The 15219-nt window shown below is 52.8% G+C and overlaps 1 protein-coding gene and 1 long non-coding RNA gene across 4 annotated transcripts; one reads left to right on the top strand and one right to left on the bottom strand.

Moving 5' to 3' along the window:
- The first annotated feature begins 96 nt into the window (after window positions 1–96).
- Window positions 97–13844, top strand: LOC109259434 (zinc finger protein with KRAB and SCAN domains 4-like). Of its 3 annotated transcripts, XM_019437067.2 has the most exons (7): window positions 97–1510; window positions 2631–2684; window positions 7080–7535; window positions 9059–9206; window positions 10267–10349; window positions 11297–11420; window positions 12303–13844. In XM_019437067.2, the coding sequence occupies exons 1-7, from the start codon at window positions 1433–1435 to the stop codon at window positions 13163–13165; spliced, it is 1806 nt and encodes a 601-aa protein (XP_019292612.2). In that variant the 5' UTR covers window positions 97–1432; the 3' UTR covers window positions 13166–13844. The 3 variants fall into 3 exon arrangements, with proteins under 3 accessions (XP_019292612.2, XP_019292614.2, XP_019292613.2); XM_019437069.2 differs by lacking the exon at window positions 2631–2684 and having other exon boundaries at window positions 97–1089; XM_019437068.2 differs by lacking the exon at window positions 2631–2684.
- On the bottom strand, window positions 7925–10272 carry LOC128777808 (uncharacterized). The gene is made up of 2 exons (XR_008423130.1): window positions 9198–10272; window positions 7925–8674 (listed from the first exon to the last, which is right to left on the bottom strand). It is a non-coding gene; the product is annotated as an uncharacterized LOC128777808 (long non-coding RNA).
- Window positions 13845–15219: the final 1375 nt, after the last annotated feature.

The raw sequence follows: 15219 nt of genomic DNA, 5'->3' as shown, positions 1-15219 counted from the left end.
TCGGGCACGCAGCAGTTCCGCCAGTTCCGGCGCTCGCCACCCGTGGCTCCCTCGGTGTTGGCCGCACCACAGGAGATGGTGGTTGTGGGGGTGATTGATTTACTCTTGACCGTCGTCTGGATCCTCGGAGTCGAGGAGGAGACGCGGACACGTGAACAAGTGACTACATAAAGCTGATGTGTAGCCGAAATGAAATAAATGTTTGTAAATCGACCAGGCTGTAGTGACCGCTGTGTACTTAGAACACAGACAGCCGTACTAAGCCGAATAGGCGGCCCAGAAGGCATAGGAGAGCTGGCGTAGCGCGGGGAGCATCCGGGAGAATCCGGGAGGAGCGCGGAGAGCATCGGAGGAGGATCCGGGGAGGAGCATCAGAGGAGGACCAGAGAGGAGCGCGGAGAGCATCGGAGGATCACGGAGGAGCGCGGGGAGCATCGGACGAGGACCAGGGGAGGAGCGCGGGGAGAAGCAGGAGGAGAAGCACGACAGGACTGTGTGACCACTGCTGGATGGCGCAGGATGGGACTTGTACTGGTCCCTCAGCAGAAGTTAGGTGATGGGAGCACATGTTACTGTGGCTGTGGTCGCAGGATGGGAAGCATCTGAGACGAAGGGGGACCAGTGAGGAGACTACTTCCAGGAGCACAGGCGGCCAGGACCGCCGAGCGCACGCTGACAGCCACGCGCCAGGCTCGCAGGTGGCGGGGACCACGCAGCGCACGCGGACGTCAGGCGCGGGGAGCTCTGGTGGCTGGGACCACCGAGTGGCGGCCGGCGGCGGCTAGAGAGGCCCAAAAGTCCCTCGCGCAGCCGCAGCCGCAGCCGCAGCCCCGCCCCGCCCCGGGGGCGCTACTTTCGGAAGTGTTGGGGTGCGGCGAGCCGGCTCCCCTGGTCCGGGTGGGGTTGCCGAGGAGCCGCCTCCTCCCGCGAGGGGACCCGGGGAGGTAGAGCCCGCTTCCGGGTAGGTGCCGCAGCCTCGCAGTGTGTGCAATCGGGACTCCGGGACACACACACGCACACACGCACACACGCACGCACAGATACCCGCCGCGACGATGGGGGCCAGGTCGCGCTTCATTCGAAGACAAGGTCAGTGCCCGGGTCCTAAGTCTCTGTGCGGTCAGGCCGCCTGGTTCGATTCATCCCCCTGCCACGTATTGGCTTTGTGGCTTTTGGCCGGTCCCTTGACCTGTGCCTCACCTGACTGCTTTGTAAACCGGGGAAAATGATATCACCTAAGTCGTGGGGTTGTTGTGAGGCTTCAGCGAGTTAAGATGCGTAACACGCACCAGGCACAGAGTAAGAACGATTCAAAGATTTGCTGTTATCATTGCTATTGTTACTTCTCATTATGACGGCCTGTTCTCTTTCATGAGTGATCTTGGCTTTCCTTACGTTTAAGTTTTAGGGCCATCTGTCAGTTTTCTTCGTGATGAACGATTTCTCTATTTTAGAAAGGAAAATAAAATACTCTCAAGAAGAGCCTGTCCCTAAGCAAAGACCCAAGCTGGTATGTGTTGTGTGTTGTGATGCTGAGACTCCCCCAAGGCTTTAAAATTTGGGAGTGCCCCTTCCTCGAGGCGCCTGGATTCACTAGGAGCAGGAATGGTTTAACAGTGAAGGTTTCGGACCCCAGTGTTAGAGGTCACGGGTCCTGTCCCCGAGCTGCAGATCTTCGAGTTTGCAAGCCTCCAGGAGAGCCCTACGTGCTAGCCTGATGTATTTGTCTGTAACTTAGTGTTTCTACTTGTAGGTTTCCTTGTTACTATTAGTTTGGGAAACTGAGTTCATACCAACACCTGTAACTCCAGTCCTAATAACAGGATTTACACTAGATTTTTTTCCATATTTGTAACTCTCTTCTATGATAATGAGAAATTCTGCTCTCCTTATCTTCAAGATATTTACTTATTTGATCACACTTCCTGTTTATAGCAGGTCCCCCAATCCAGTGCCTTCTCACTCTGTTCATTTGGGCTTAGACCCCAAATACCACCGGTGGTGAAACCTGGATGGGGAATGTGAGACTGATGGTAGTGATGAATCAGTGCTAATCTTCCTGTCACACGTGCCTCCCCCCAGCTCTGGGGACGCCCTCCTCACACCACTTGGGCTCCCAGGTGGCTGGCCGAGGCCCTCTCACCTCGTGTGACCCCACCTAAATGCTTCTAGACTGTATTGGTCAGGAAGGGAAAAAGGAAGGTAGGATGTTAATTTTTAAATGGGGGGTGGGGGAATGTCTAACCTAGATCAATGTAGAGAGAACACTACCATGAACCCCAGTATGCCCATCACTGAGCTTTAACAACTACTATCTATGTCCATTTTCTTTTTTCTTTTTTAAGTTTATTTTGACAGAGTGTGAGCAGGGGAGGGGCAGAAAGGGAGAGAGAGAATCCCAACCAGGCTCTGCACCATCAGTGCACAGCCCGACAGGGAGCTCAAACTTAAACAAACCGTGAGATCTTGACGTGAGCCAAGAACAAGAGTCGGAAGCTTAACCAATTGAACCACCCAAGAGCCCCTGTTTTGGCCATTTTCTTTCATACCTCTATCCCCTCCTTCCTCTTTCTTTCCCTTGCCGCCCCCCCCCCCCATCCTTCCTTCCCTTGTTTCCCTCTTTCTTTCAGTACTTTAAGGAAAATTCCAGCGATCATCTCTGTTCACCCATAAATACAACTACAGTACTTCAATGTTAATTTCTAACAAATAGAATTTTTAATGTAATCATAGCATTATCACACTCAACAAAATTGCCGGTAATTCCTTAATATTGTATTCAAATTTTCCTGATTGTTTGAAATATGTCTTTTAAGATTTTATTTTCTTATTTTTATTTTTTTATTGTTTATTTTTGAGAGACAGAGCATGAGCAGGGGAGGGGAAGAGAGAGGGAGGCACAGAATCTGAAGCAGGCTCCAGGCTCTGAGCTGTCAGCACAGAGCCCAACTCGGGGCTGGAACTCACGAACTGTGAGATCATGACCTGAGGCGAAGTTGGATGCTCAACCGACTGAGCCACCCAGGCGTCCCTAAGATTTTATTTTTAAGTAATCTCTACACCTAACGTGGGGCTCAAACTCACAACCCCAGGGTCAAGAGTTGCATGCTCTTCTGACTGAGCCAGCCAGGCACTCCTGAAACGACCTTTTTACAGCTGGTTTTATTTTTTTCCCCTATAGGGTCCAAATACAATTTACCATTTGGATTTGGCTGATTTGTCTATTCAGTCCTTTTTAATCTATGACATTTTTCTTTCCCTCCTCCTCTTTTTTTTTTTTTTTTTGATGTTTATTTGTTTTGAGAGAGCGAGCAGGGGAGGGGCAGAGAGAAGAGAGAGAACTCCAAGCAGGCCCCGCACTGTCAGTGCAGAGCCTGATAGGGCTCTCCCTTCCCCTCTTCCCTTCTCCCTTTCCTGGATCAGTGGACTCATGGGGGGGGGGGGGGAGTGGCAGGCAAGGTGGGGGAAGAATTTTCTTACCTGTCTGTGCTAAAATTGGAGGGGACGGATCTAGAATCCCATCCTCTTCCATTTACTCCAATAAATGCTTCTGTGTATCAGCGTTCTTAAGTGCTTTACAGAGATCACATGTGTAACTGCACGAAGTAGACCCTTTTGTGATCTCCCTTTTCGAGACAGGGAGACTGAGGCGCCGAGAAGTTAATAGGCAACATGTCCAGCGTCACTCAGCAGACAAGTGGCAGCGGTGGGATGTGACCCTCATGGCCGTGTTCTAACCACGAGGAGTGGTAGTTTACGCAGCCTGGTGCCGGCACTAGTTATGGTTAATGCCTGCTGTCCTGTGAGGTGGCTCTCCTGTGACCCTCCTGACATCTGACACTCCCCAGTGTCAGAGCAGTGGTCACCCTTCCCTTGGCTCCTCCTTGGGACCGTCTGCAGGGGACACAGACCCCCAGCCTGTTTGCACACCCTTCTGCTGCCGGTGTCCAACCAGGGGACACCTGGTCCCTACAGTGCCTGCCTCTGTTCCCTGGGGGCGGCTTTGCCCTGACTCACCTGCCAGGGGAGTCCCTCCTCTGGTCCCAAGGTACCCCCAAACTGAGACTAAGCACATCCTGTGAACGCAGGGTTTCTAAACTATGGCCCTTTAGCTCCCAAGGTAAAATTCGGCAATGTCTGGAGACATTCTTTCGATGGTCATAACTGGGAGTGGACAGAGCTACTGGCATTTAGTGGGCGGGGGGGGGGGGGTGCTGAACATCCTGCTCTACCGAGAAGCACCCCCAGCCTCCCAGACACACCGTTAATCCCACCAAAATGTCAGTGGTGTCCAAGTGGAGAATCCATGGCTTACAGAAATAACTAACTAGCTAGTGCTTTTTTTTTTAAAGTAGGCTCCTCACCCAACTTGGGGCTTGAACTCACAACCCCAAGGTCAAAAGTCAAATGGTGCACTGACTGAGCCAAGCAGGCACCCTTCGTGTCTAATGCTTTTGCATTCATTCATCGGTTCACTTACTACGTGTCAGGACCTAGGAATACAAACATGGGTAAGCTAAAGACACAGCTGTTGGCAGGAGGCTCGCAGTCCATCAGGTTTGGCAGAATTTTAAATAGAGAACAAAGATGCACAAGGACTGTTGTTTTTCATACAAATTTGAGTACTCCGGTGTGTTTTCCATAAGCTCTCTTGTTTGGTTTTCCTGAGGAAGGTAGGAAGTGTCAGGGGAGGAGACCTCATTCTGCCTAAGAGGGTGGAAAAGGTGCTAGGCAGGGGGCATTTCAGCTTCAGAGCTGGCGTGGCTGGCCTGCAGAGATGTGACATCCTGGAAACAAATACTACGTTAAGCTGTCAGGGCAGCAGCTGGCCTCCTACAGATTTGGGCAAACTTTGTGCCCACTGAAAAGCCGATACCTCCGTTGACTGGACACCATCTGAGGGCCTTGGATGGTGAGCCCTACCTGAGCCCCCCTGGCTCCTTGGCTGGGTGCATTTAGCAGTTCTCAGCCTGAAGGACCAGAGTTTATTTACCAATTCATGGGGACAGAGGATGAGTAGTGGGTGTGAGAAGAAACAAGTGCTTTACTTGGGTAAGAATGGCAGCGGAAAGGGGCACCTGGGTGGCTCAGTCGGTTAAGTGTCCGACTTTGGCTTAGGTCATGATCTCACTGTTCATGAGTTTGAGCCCCATATCGGGCTCTATGCTGACAGCTCAGAGCCTGGAGCCTGCTTGGGATTCTCTCTCTCCCTCTCTCTCAAGAATAAACAAACATAAAAAAAAAAAAAAAAAAAAGGAATAGCAGAGGAGGGACTTGATTAAGTATGTATTTTAGAAGAGGTCCCTTGGGGGGAAGGTGGGGAGGAAGAGAGGCATTGAAAGCAGAAAAGGCTAGAGACAGTGCTGAGGACCTGGGCCAGGACAAGGACAAGAGCAGACAAGAAGGGACAGCTCTGGAGACATCCCAAGGGTAGAATAGATGAGGGAAAACCTGGCAGGTGGTGCTGCTGTTTCTAGAGAATTCCAGACTGGGGAAGGAGCAGAGTAGGGGGAAGAAAACCAGCATGGTCTGAATTGGGTTTATTTGTAGGATTTCCAGCCAGAACTGCCTGGGAGGAAGTTCAGAATAGGGATTAGGAGTCTTTAGCCTAGAAGTGAGAGGTAAAATCTTGCAGGCGGTTGAAGACAGTCCTGGGGAAGCATGTGGAGAAAGGAAAGGGTGAAGAACAGAATGGAGAAAGGCCAGTGAACTATATGCTATTAGCTGACATGTGCGTGCTATTTACCACCAGCCAGGCAGTGTCATGAGAACTGTATGCACATACTTAATGCTCCCAATATCCCTGGTACGGTGGGGGAGGTGAGGCAGAGATGTGGACTAATTTGCCACGGCCACTCAGTAAGGGAGCAGTGGAGCCAAGATCATGAGCCTGGCTGTCTGGCGGGAGAGTTCACCTGGCCAGGCTGTAAATGGGGGCTGGAAAGAAACGGGAAGGAGACAAGCAGGAGTGGGGCCCGGGATCGAGGACAAGACTGTTTCCGGAAGTGGACAGCAGCATGAGCTTCTTGAGAAGCAGCCACGGAAAAGGCCAGCTGGGGGCGCACCTCTGGCGCAGGAGCTCTCAGTGGTCACCGCTGGTGGCTTGCTGCGGACGGCGTGCCGAAGGCCAGCGGGAGGCCGGTACTGCGGTTGGAGTCTGGATGTTTCCTTTCAAGAAGTTCAGCTTGAAGGGGAGGAGGAGTGGCAGGGTGAGGATCGCTAAGGACGAGGTGCAGCCACTCTGCAGCACACGGTGCGGGTTTCCGCTGCTTTGATGTCTCTCACAGATGCTAAAGGTCTCCAGCCCAAAGCTGGGAGGGGCCTAGGGAAGCCCTACTTTCAGCTGAATTTGGGTCAGTTTTATGCCTGTTGTTTGGGCGACTCACCTCAGAGAGAACTGGGAGCCTCACTGGCAGGTGTCCAGGGCTTAAATCCAGTCCTACTGCTTTTGATTCAGGGCCTGCCTTTTCCTAATCTCTTTCTCCCAAATGTGCAGCCTTGATGGCAGAAAAGGAGCTGGTATTCACTTTCCGCTGCTGCGTGACAATCTACACAATCTGTCTGCTTAAAATGACCAGATGTTCCCCATCCCGTAGGTCAGAAGCCAGGCAGGCTCAGCAGACTCCTCATCTTACAGTCTTCCAAGGCCAAATTCAGGGTGCTGGTAGGGGGGTTCTGGGGTGGGATCTGCTTACAAGCTCGTGGAAGTTGCTGGAATTCAGTTCCTTGTGCTCAGTCCAGGCATGAGAGCTACGAGCTACATCATCATATTCCAATCCTGGGACCTGGGCAGGACTCCTTGGGGTCTTAGAACTAGGCCACCCACAGGGCAGGCTGCAAATGGGATGATCTGAGCGGTCACTGTTTCTTTCCTGACTAGTCTTGAGATGGGGGGTGGGGGGTTTCAGGCCCACCCCCTAGGATCCCTAGGAGCCTGTTGTGGGATTATGGTTTCAGGTGCTGCAGAGGATGGAGCTAGAAGAAATCGCAGCTGCCCCCTGGCAATGTCTGGGCCCCCGGGCCTGAGCGGAGGGGGCTGCCAGCACTGTCGCTGGTTAATAGTGATTTTCCACCGGTAGGATCCTCCTGCAGGAGCACGGCGGCCCACTAGAGCCAGATCCAGGATGGCTGGAGAATCGGCGCAGAGCACAGCCTGGGACGCCAAGTCCACAGAGAACCACATGGGGCCTCTGGTGGTGAAGACGGAAGCGGGAGAGGCCCCTGCCCTCGTGCAGGACGCCAGCCCCCATCGGGGTCCTGAAGACTCACGCCGGCGCTTCCGGGACTTCCGCTACCCTGAGGCCGAGGGGCCCCGCGAGGCGCTGCGCCGGCTCCGCGAGCTGTGCCGCCAGTGGCTGAGCCCGGATATACACACCAAGGAGCAGATCCTGGAGCTGCTGGTGCTGGAGCAGTTCCTGACCATCCTGCCCGCCGAGCTCCAGGCCTGGGTGCGGGGACAGCACCCGGAGAGCGGGGACGAGGTGGTGGTGCTCCTGGAGCACCTGCAGAGACAGCTGGAGGCGCCGACACCGCAGGTAGAGGCCCCAGCCGGGTTTCTAACCCAAGTCTCGGGGCCGAGGGCGGGGCGGGGCCGAGGGCGGGGCGTGCCGTCAACATCGAAACTTCTCCGTGTCTTTCTCTCTCTCTCTCTCTCTCTGCCGCTCGGGTGGAGTCCCTGGGCCCCTCCTCGTAACAGAATTTTTAGATACATGAAGGATCACAGAAGAACTCGATTATGTTGAAATACACCCAGCAAAGCATTAAACAAATGAGTGACAACGTTATGCGTGCGTTTTTTAAAAATGTTGCACTAATCAGTAAGACCTGGGCACAGGCCCAATAGCCCGGGTGCAGTTTCAAAGTCGTTAGAAGCATGAGTGACTTTGACACTGTTCGTTGTGCTGTACTGTGGTGTGAAAACATCTGCAATTTTTCTTTTTAAAAAATTTTAAGTGTTTATCTTTGAGAGAGACAGAGCATGAGCGGGGAAGGGGCAGAGAGAGAGAGGGAGACACAGAATCCAAAGCAGCCTCCATCCAGGCTCTAAGGTGTCAGAACAGAGCCCGATGCGGGGCTCGAACTGAGCCACCCAGGCGCCCCAAAACATCTGCAATTTCTATTGGTGGCGAAGTGCCGTGGCTTATCCCACATGATTGCTGCTTCAATTTATAATAGAAGGAAAGGCCACGTTCCCTTAGAGGCTGGTAACAATAAAACTACTCCTTTCCTATCCCAAGTTCATGGACCACATGGGAGGAGTCCAAGGACCCCAGGCTAGAGAACACCCCTGGTGGAAAACAGGTTGATCTCCCCGCCTCTTCTTGCTTTGCCAGTCTGTTCTAAGGTGGTGTCCTCTGTGCACCAGTTAATGTTCCTTCAGGGGACTGCAGCCAGAGCCTCCTAACCACTGACCAGGAGGTACGGGTCTGCACTGGGGCCCACTGCCCGCGAGCCCTTCACAGTGAAGGCGTTTCAAGTCTCTTAGCTTCAGCCTCCTCAGTCATTACAGAAGATGTGGGGAGTTCTGAGCTGCACGTGAGAAAGTAACTTGACAAGTGCAATTTGCCCATAAATGCGCGGAAGCCACCTTTTAGTGGGGATAGACCGTGTGTCCTGCGTTAGGTGATTTCACATTCTGTGATCTTTCTTGGTTCTCAAAACCAATAACAAAACCCTATAAACGAGAAATTATTACCCTCACCTGTCAGGATAGGAGTATTTTGAGAGCCAGCACCGGTTCCCAAGTCTTTGTAAAAGCACGACGTATACAACGCGGGAGCACCTGGTAATGGCAAAGAGCATGGGCTCTGGGGTCCCTCTGCCCGAGTGCCCATCCTAGCACCGCCACTTATTAGCTGGGTGACCTTGGGAAAACTGCTTACACTGTGTGTGCCTTCGCTTCCTCATCGGTGAAATGATCACGGTAACGGTACCCACCTCAAGGTTGTTGTCTGTGTTACCTGAGTTAATGTTTTTCGTGGCCCTGGAAACTGTGAGGCACATGGGAAGTGCTCCAGAAATGTCTGACAAATAATGAAAACGAATGAATAACCTCTAGGTCCCAGGTGGTGACCAGGGCCAAGCGCTTGTCTGTTGCGAGATGGCAGCACTGACACCTTCCCGCGGATCACGGAGTGCCCAGTTCCAGCCGGTGAGGGCTCTGCTCAAGCATGAATCCCTGGGATCACGGGCCTTACCAGGCACAGGTGAGTGTTCTCTTCTGGGCGCGTGAACCTGCAGACTTCGTCCAGCTTCACTGAGATCATCGGATAGGGCGCTGACCGCGACTTTATTTGGCCATCACTGACGGACTCCACTTTGAGACTGAAAGGGAAATTTGAAACGGTGTTTGGAAAGAATCGGTTCCCCGTTCATGTAATACACAATTCTGCCTCCTACGTGGTAGCCAGTGTGGTTGGTGCTGAGGGCCGGCCGCTGGTGAGACGGAGTCCTTCCTGGTGGCACTGGGGTTTACATTCTAGTGGGGAAGGCAGCACATACACACAACAGTACAGCTTCCAGTAGTGGTAAGTGCCAAGAAGAAAACGAACAGACTCTGTAAAGCCCGTCGGAATATCCCACAGACCACAGGACTACTGCAGATTAGAGTATAAATGTCTAAACCCTGGGTGTCTTATGAAAATAGCAGGATTTACTCCACAGGACTGGCTGTATGTCCTGCGGGGTCTTCTCACGTGCCCTGAACGTGTCCCAAGACACACAGCACTGAGACGCCGGCCAACACGCAGTCCTGACTTCCAACACAGGCTCTAGCTAAACCAGCTGTTTTGTGCTCCATGTAAAGTTTGCCTCCTCCAGGGAGACCTCCGGTTCTTCTGGACGCTGAGCAAGTTCTGTACAAGCAGATGCCCATTTCTGCCTTCTGGTTCCAGCTTTATTTTGACTCTAGTTCTTCCAAACCAAAGCAGAAAGCCCTTAAGGACCCCTAAAGGCATTTTAACCAAAATCTTACTCTTCTCCCCTTCGCAAGCAAAACCCAGGGTATCTTCAGATGAAAAGCTTGTTTTATGTGGTTTAAACTCACCATCCCTTCCTAGGATCCTGCCGTTTTTGCATAGACTTTGTGTGTCGGCAGAGCACAGCACAGGTCTCTAGGCCCCGGGACTGGAGCGGGTAGGGATCGGGCCTTTGGGAAGACACACTCTGTACGAAGTTCCAGGCCCAGTGTTTGAGCTTGGATTCCGCAGGCCAGGGAGGGAGGCTGAGTGCCAGGGACGTCTCATCCAGAGCTTCTTTCCTTCCTAGTTCTCCAGGGTCCTGGGCTTGCCCCGGGAGGGCGCTGCAGAGGAGACGCAGTGGTGGCGGCCAGGCTGCCCCCAGAGCCCCAGGTGAGCCGGAGCCCCTCCCTGCCCTTCGCTACCGTGGTGCATCCTGGGAGGGTCGCCCCGTCCCCGTCTACATCCTCCAGCCAAATGCCAGATGGGATGTCAACTTTCTCGTGTATGCTAGTGTCGTCTGTCGCTGTCTGACTTCCTGGTGCCTAGTTGGGAGCCTCGTCCTATTTCATGACTAGCTTGGGTGCCGTCTGCCAGACCCCTACTCCGTGTCCTTGGCCAGCCCCTTCTTCAGTGGGATCTTCTTCATCAGTAACGGTGATTCTGCAAAAGCAAACTGAAGCTTTCGTTGTGACGGTGCTTTTGTTCCGAAGGTTTTCTTTTGCTTTCCTGCCCTGTTACCGGGGGGGTAACCACGTGGTCCCTTAGCTTGCCGGGACGGATACGGCATGCCCACGTGTGTCAACTAGTCACACGATCGCAACAGTCTGTACTTAAACTGGATTGAACTTCTTACCCGGTCCTCCACGCCCTGGAGGCTCTGTGGTGTCCATTGGCTTCCCTGACTTTCCTCACTTCAGACCCACGTTTCACTGAATCTGAATAACTGTTAATACAAATGAGCCACCATCACTAGCGGGGGTCAGTTCCGGTCCTTGCAGTGGCGTGGCCTCCGTTTTCCAAATCTCTTTACCTTCTGCCCTGGTGTCCGGCTCATTTGTGTGGAGACGCGGGCGCCCGGGGTATTTGTGTAGAGACGCAGGCGACTGGCGTATTTGTGTGGAGACCCCTGTCCTCACGTGCTGTCACTCTACTTCCGCAGTGGTTTTGTTGATGAAGCCGTCACTTGAGACCGGGAGAAGTAGCGTTAGGTGCCGCGCCGGCTTGGTCTGCGGAGCCTTCGGGGACTGTCCCCTCACCGCCTGAGCCCCTCTGCGCAGCACCCGGCTCCGGGAGGGACTCTGGGTAAGAGGAACTAGGAGGCCCGTGTGCCGTTTCAGGGCTTGCTGAAAACGGAAGACGTGGCCCTGGCTTTGTCCTCTGGCTGGGCGCAGCTGGATTCCTCTCGGGGGAGCTTCCACGGAGACGAAGGGCGGGAGAACCCCGGCGGCCTGACCTCCCCGGGTAAGACTGACGGGGGCTGGTTCGTCGTAGGCCTTCGTGGCTTCCTCTGTCGGTTGGAACCTACTGGGCCGTAAGACGCTGTCTGAATTCTGTCTGCGTTCAGAGCCACCGTTTCTGAACCCAGCTACTAACCACGTGCGTGACCCGATCTTTAACCCTCCCGGCCCGGCTCCCTTCCCTTTCCTGCCGCGTCCTGGCCGGGTTAAGTGGGACACGGCAGGTAGAGCCCCGAGCACAGGCCTGGCTCATAGTAGGGCTGTCACCGTTGGTCCCCTCTCTGTTGCTGGTTCTGACACGGGACGAGAGCTGGGGTGTCCTCGGGAAATGGGCCGTGGGACTGTAGGGCGAGAGCGAGAAGCGAGCTAGAGATCGGGGTGCAGGACACACGGGACAGCCTGGCCCGTCTGAGCTCGTGCCGCTCGACCATGGTGCAGCAGGAGCTCTGGCTCAGACCTGTCAGCACCGAAGCCCGTCGTGTTGGGGCCCCTGCCTTCGTCTGGGATAAGAGCCAAGAGGACCGTCCCTGACCGACGATGGCTTTCTACGTGCCTGCTCTCCTTGTGTCGCACGGAACACTTCCAGGTCCTCACGCGTGCCTGCTTACCGCTGCCATCTGCCCAGCCCTCCTCGAGTCCAGCCCCAGTGCAGGGCCCTGCCTTCGTCCTCAGGACTTAGAGCCTCTGCGAGTGTCCCCAGCACGGTCCTTCCCACCCTCCTCCACCCCCCATCACCCCGCTTCCAATGACCCCAGGCCCGTTCTCCCCTTCGTCCCCATCCTCGTTCTTGTACAGAAACCCTCATCCCCGCGTATGTGGAACCGTAGTCACAGCTCTCCTGCGTGGCAGGGCATCACTGACCACGTGTGGCCACTTGTTATTTCAGGTGGTGAGACAGAGGCCGAGATCCGGGCCCTGCCTGTGGACGAGGTCCGGCCAGTACAAGAGTCCGGGGGAATGCCACGCCCCCCGCGTGAAGACACCGCCCAGATTCCTGAAGGCACCGAAGCTGGCGAACGGGAGGGCAGGTTCCCGAGAAAGCAGAAGACTGCCACGGGAAGTAGGAGGCACTACTGTCACGAATGCGGAAAGAGTTTTGCTCAGAGCTCAGGCCTGACCAAACACAGGAGAATCCACACCGGGGAGAAGCCCTATGAGTGTGAAGACTGTGGCAAGACCTTCATCGGGAGCTCTGCCCTCGTCATCCATCAGAGAGTCCACACCGGGGAGAAGCCCTACGAGTGTGAGGAGTGTGGCAAGGTGTTCAGTCACAGCTCAAACCTCATCAAACACCAGAGAACCCACAGCGGGGAGAAGCCCTACGGGTGTGAGGAGTGTGGGAAAACCTTCAGCCAGAGCTGCAGCCTCCTTGAACATCACAAAATCCACACGGGGGAGAAGCCGTACCAGTGCAACACGTGTGGCAAAGCTTTCAGGCGGAATTCACATCTCCTCAGACACCAGAGGATCCACGGCGATAAAGATGCGCAGGATCGTGAATGTGCAGAGACCCGGGAGGGTCGGGGGAGGGTGGAAAGCCGGTGGGAAAGCGTCGAGGCTCCCGCGTCTTACACGTGTGACGAGTGTGACAGGAGTTTCACTCGGAGTAGAAGCCTTCTCGAACATCAGAAAATCCACACCGGTGAGAAGCCCTATCAGTGTGACACATGCGGGAAAGGCTTCACCCGAACTTCATACCTTGTTCAACACCGGAGGAGCCATGTTGGAAAGAAAGTTCTGTCACAGTGAGCCCCGTCGTACGTGCCAGAGTCGTTCACTCCTCACAGAACGGGGCTGAGGCTTCACTGACCGCTACATGCCATCTTGGGTTAGAAGGCCGAGTCTGGAGGGATGCGTGGTCTTCTACATTCTAGAAGGTGGCTGGGAAACAGCTTGTTTGGTAGGAGGCTCTGGGAGAGTTTTCTGGAAGAGGTAGGACATGAAATGATTGTTCTCACCTACTGGACTGAAATGGGCCTCCAGACTGGCTAACCACCTCCAGCCAGCACTTGATGACGTCTCCTGGCGAGATGGCTCCGATGTGGGGGCTGCTGCTGTGACTGTTCGTTTTACATATAACGGATCCTCCACAGTCAGATTTGTGACATTTTATGCCTCCCAGTGTGCCTTAAACACAGGTGCTAATAAACACTAAATGTAACACTGAAATGACCTTCGTAGATCTGCATCACAATACCACCTAGATTTGTGAGGAACTTCTCATGAAACCTGGTGGAGCTTGTGTCTAATTCGGAGGCTCTAGACTCCGAGTTAATCTAGTGCATTTTTTGCCAATCAGAGGATTGGGAGTGGGGTGCGTGTGGGGTTACTGTGATAGAAGGAATCCAATTTCTTGACCAGACTGGAAATTTTCATGTGAATACCTCAAACAGGCTCTTCATCATTAAATCACTGTGAATGTGTGCCACTCTTGGGATTCCATTCGTTAATATCGCTACTCTTTGCAGAGAAAATAGTCCTATGCGGACTGTATGAAAATTAATCAAATCAAAATAAAATGATAAATTCTCTAATGCTCAGCATCTTGATTCTCACCTTTTCGTTCTCTTGGGCCCAGTGCTCTCTAAAGCTACAGACACTATCCTGCCCATAGCCCACTCCACCGAAAAGGATAGTAGACCGAGTCACGACCTACGCCTCCTAAGTTCAAACTTCCTTTAGGTCAGTAGATTCATACCAAATATTTAAAGCAAGTATTACTTAGGCTTCAAAATTCCATTATTAATGTGGGACCGTCTTGGTCTTAAATATTAATTTCCACGTCACCAATGTGGTACCATCTCCTTAATTATTCACGATGAGAATTTTAGCCATGAAGTTAATTCATGAGGCTATCTACTTTCCTTAATATTTAAAAAAAAATTTTTTTTTTTTTAATTTTAGAAAGAGAGAGTGTGAGCAGGGGAGAGGGACATAGGCACCATGCTCAGCACGTAGTCCAACACGGGGCTTGATCCCACGACCCTGGGATCATGACCTGAGCCGAAATCAAGTCAGACACTCAACTAAGCCACCCAGGCACCCCTATCACTTTTCTGAAGCACACTTTGTAGACTCTCCTTTTTTCCCCTCATGATAGTCAAATTTTGTTGAGAAAAAATTTTGCAAGTCAGCATTACAGTGACCCTTGAACAACAGTGGTTTGAACTGCACAGGTCCACGTATTTGCAGATTTTTTTCGATAAATACAGTACTGTCAGTATATTTTCCTTACTATTAGTAACATTTTCTCTATTTACTTTAATGTAAGAAAATAGTATATAATTATATATAGCAAAAAATACATGTTAATTGACTTTATTGTTGTCTTCCGGGCAACAAGCTATTAGTAATTAAGTTTTGGGGGAGTCAAAAGTTATGTGCAGATTTTCAACTGGGCAGGGGTTGCTTTCCCAAGCCCCACGTTGTTCAAGCGTCAACTGTAGTATTTTTATTTATTTATTTATTTATTTTTGACAGAGAGAGACCGTTTGAGCAGGGGAGGGGCAGAAAGAGAAGGAGACACAGAATCCGAAGCAGGGTCCAGGCTCTGAGCTGTCAGCACAGTGCCCAACAAGGAGCTCGAACTCACAAACTGTGAGATCATGACCTAAGCCACGGTTGGATGCCCAACCGACTGAGCCACCCAGGTGCTCTTACTTTTCAGTTACTTTAAATCCGTGAGAGGTACAGCATCACACAGGTTTTGTGGCCCGTGGCCTTAGGAGGAAGGCTGCTTTGGAATTTGTCACGACCCATGCCACTGTTTCCCTAAGCACAAGTTACTTTTGCCCAGATTACCC

The sequence above is a fragment of the Panthera pardus genome, unplaced genomic scaffold (genome assembly GCF_024362965.1).
Source record: "Panthera pardus isolate Hobbes unplaced genomic scaffold, ASM2436296v1 HiC_scaffold_17, whole genome shotgun sequence".
Taxonomy (NCBI): Eukaryota; Metazoa; Chordata; class Mammalia; order Carnivora; family Felidae; genus Panthera; species Panthera pardus.
This window is presented reverse-complemented; position numbering and strand designations above follow the sequence as displayed.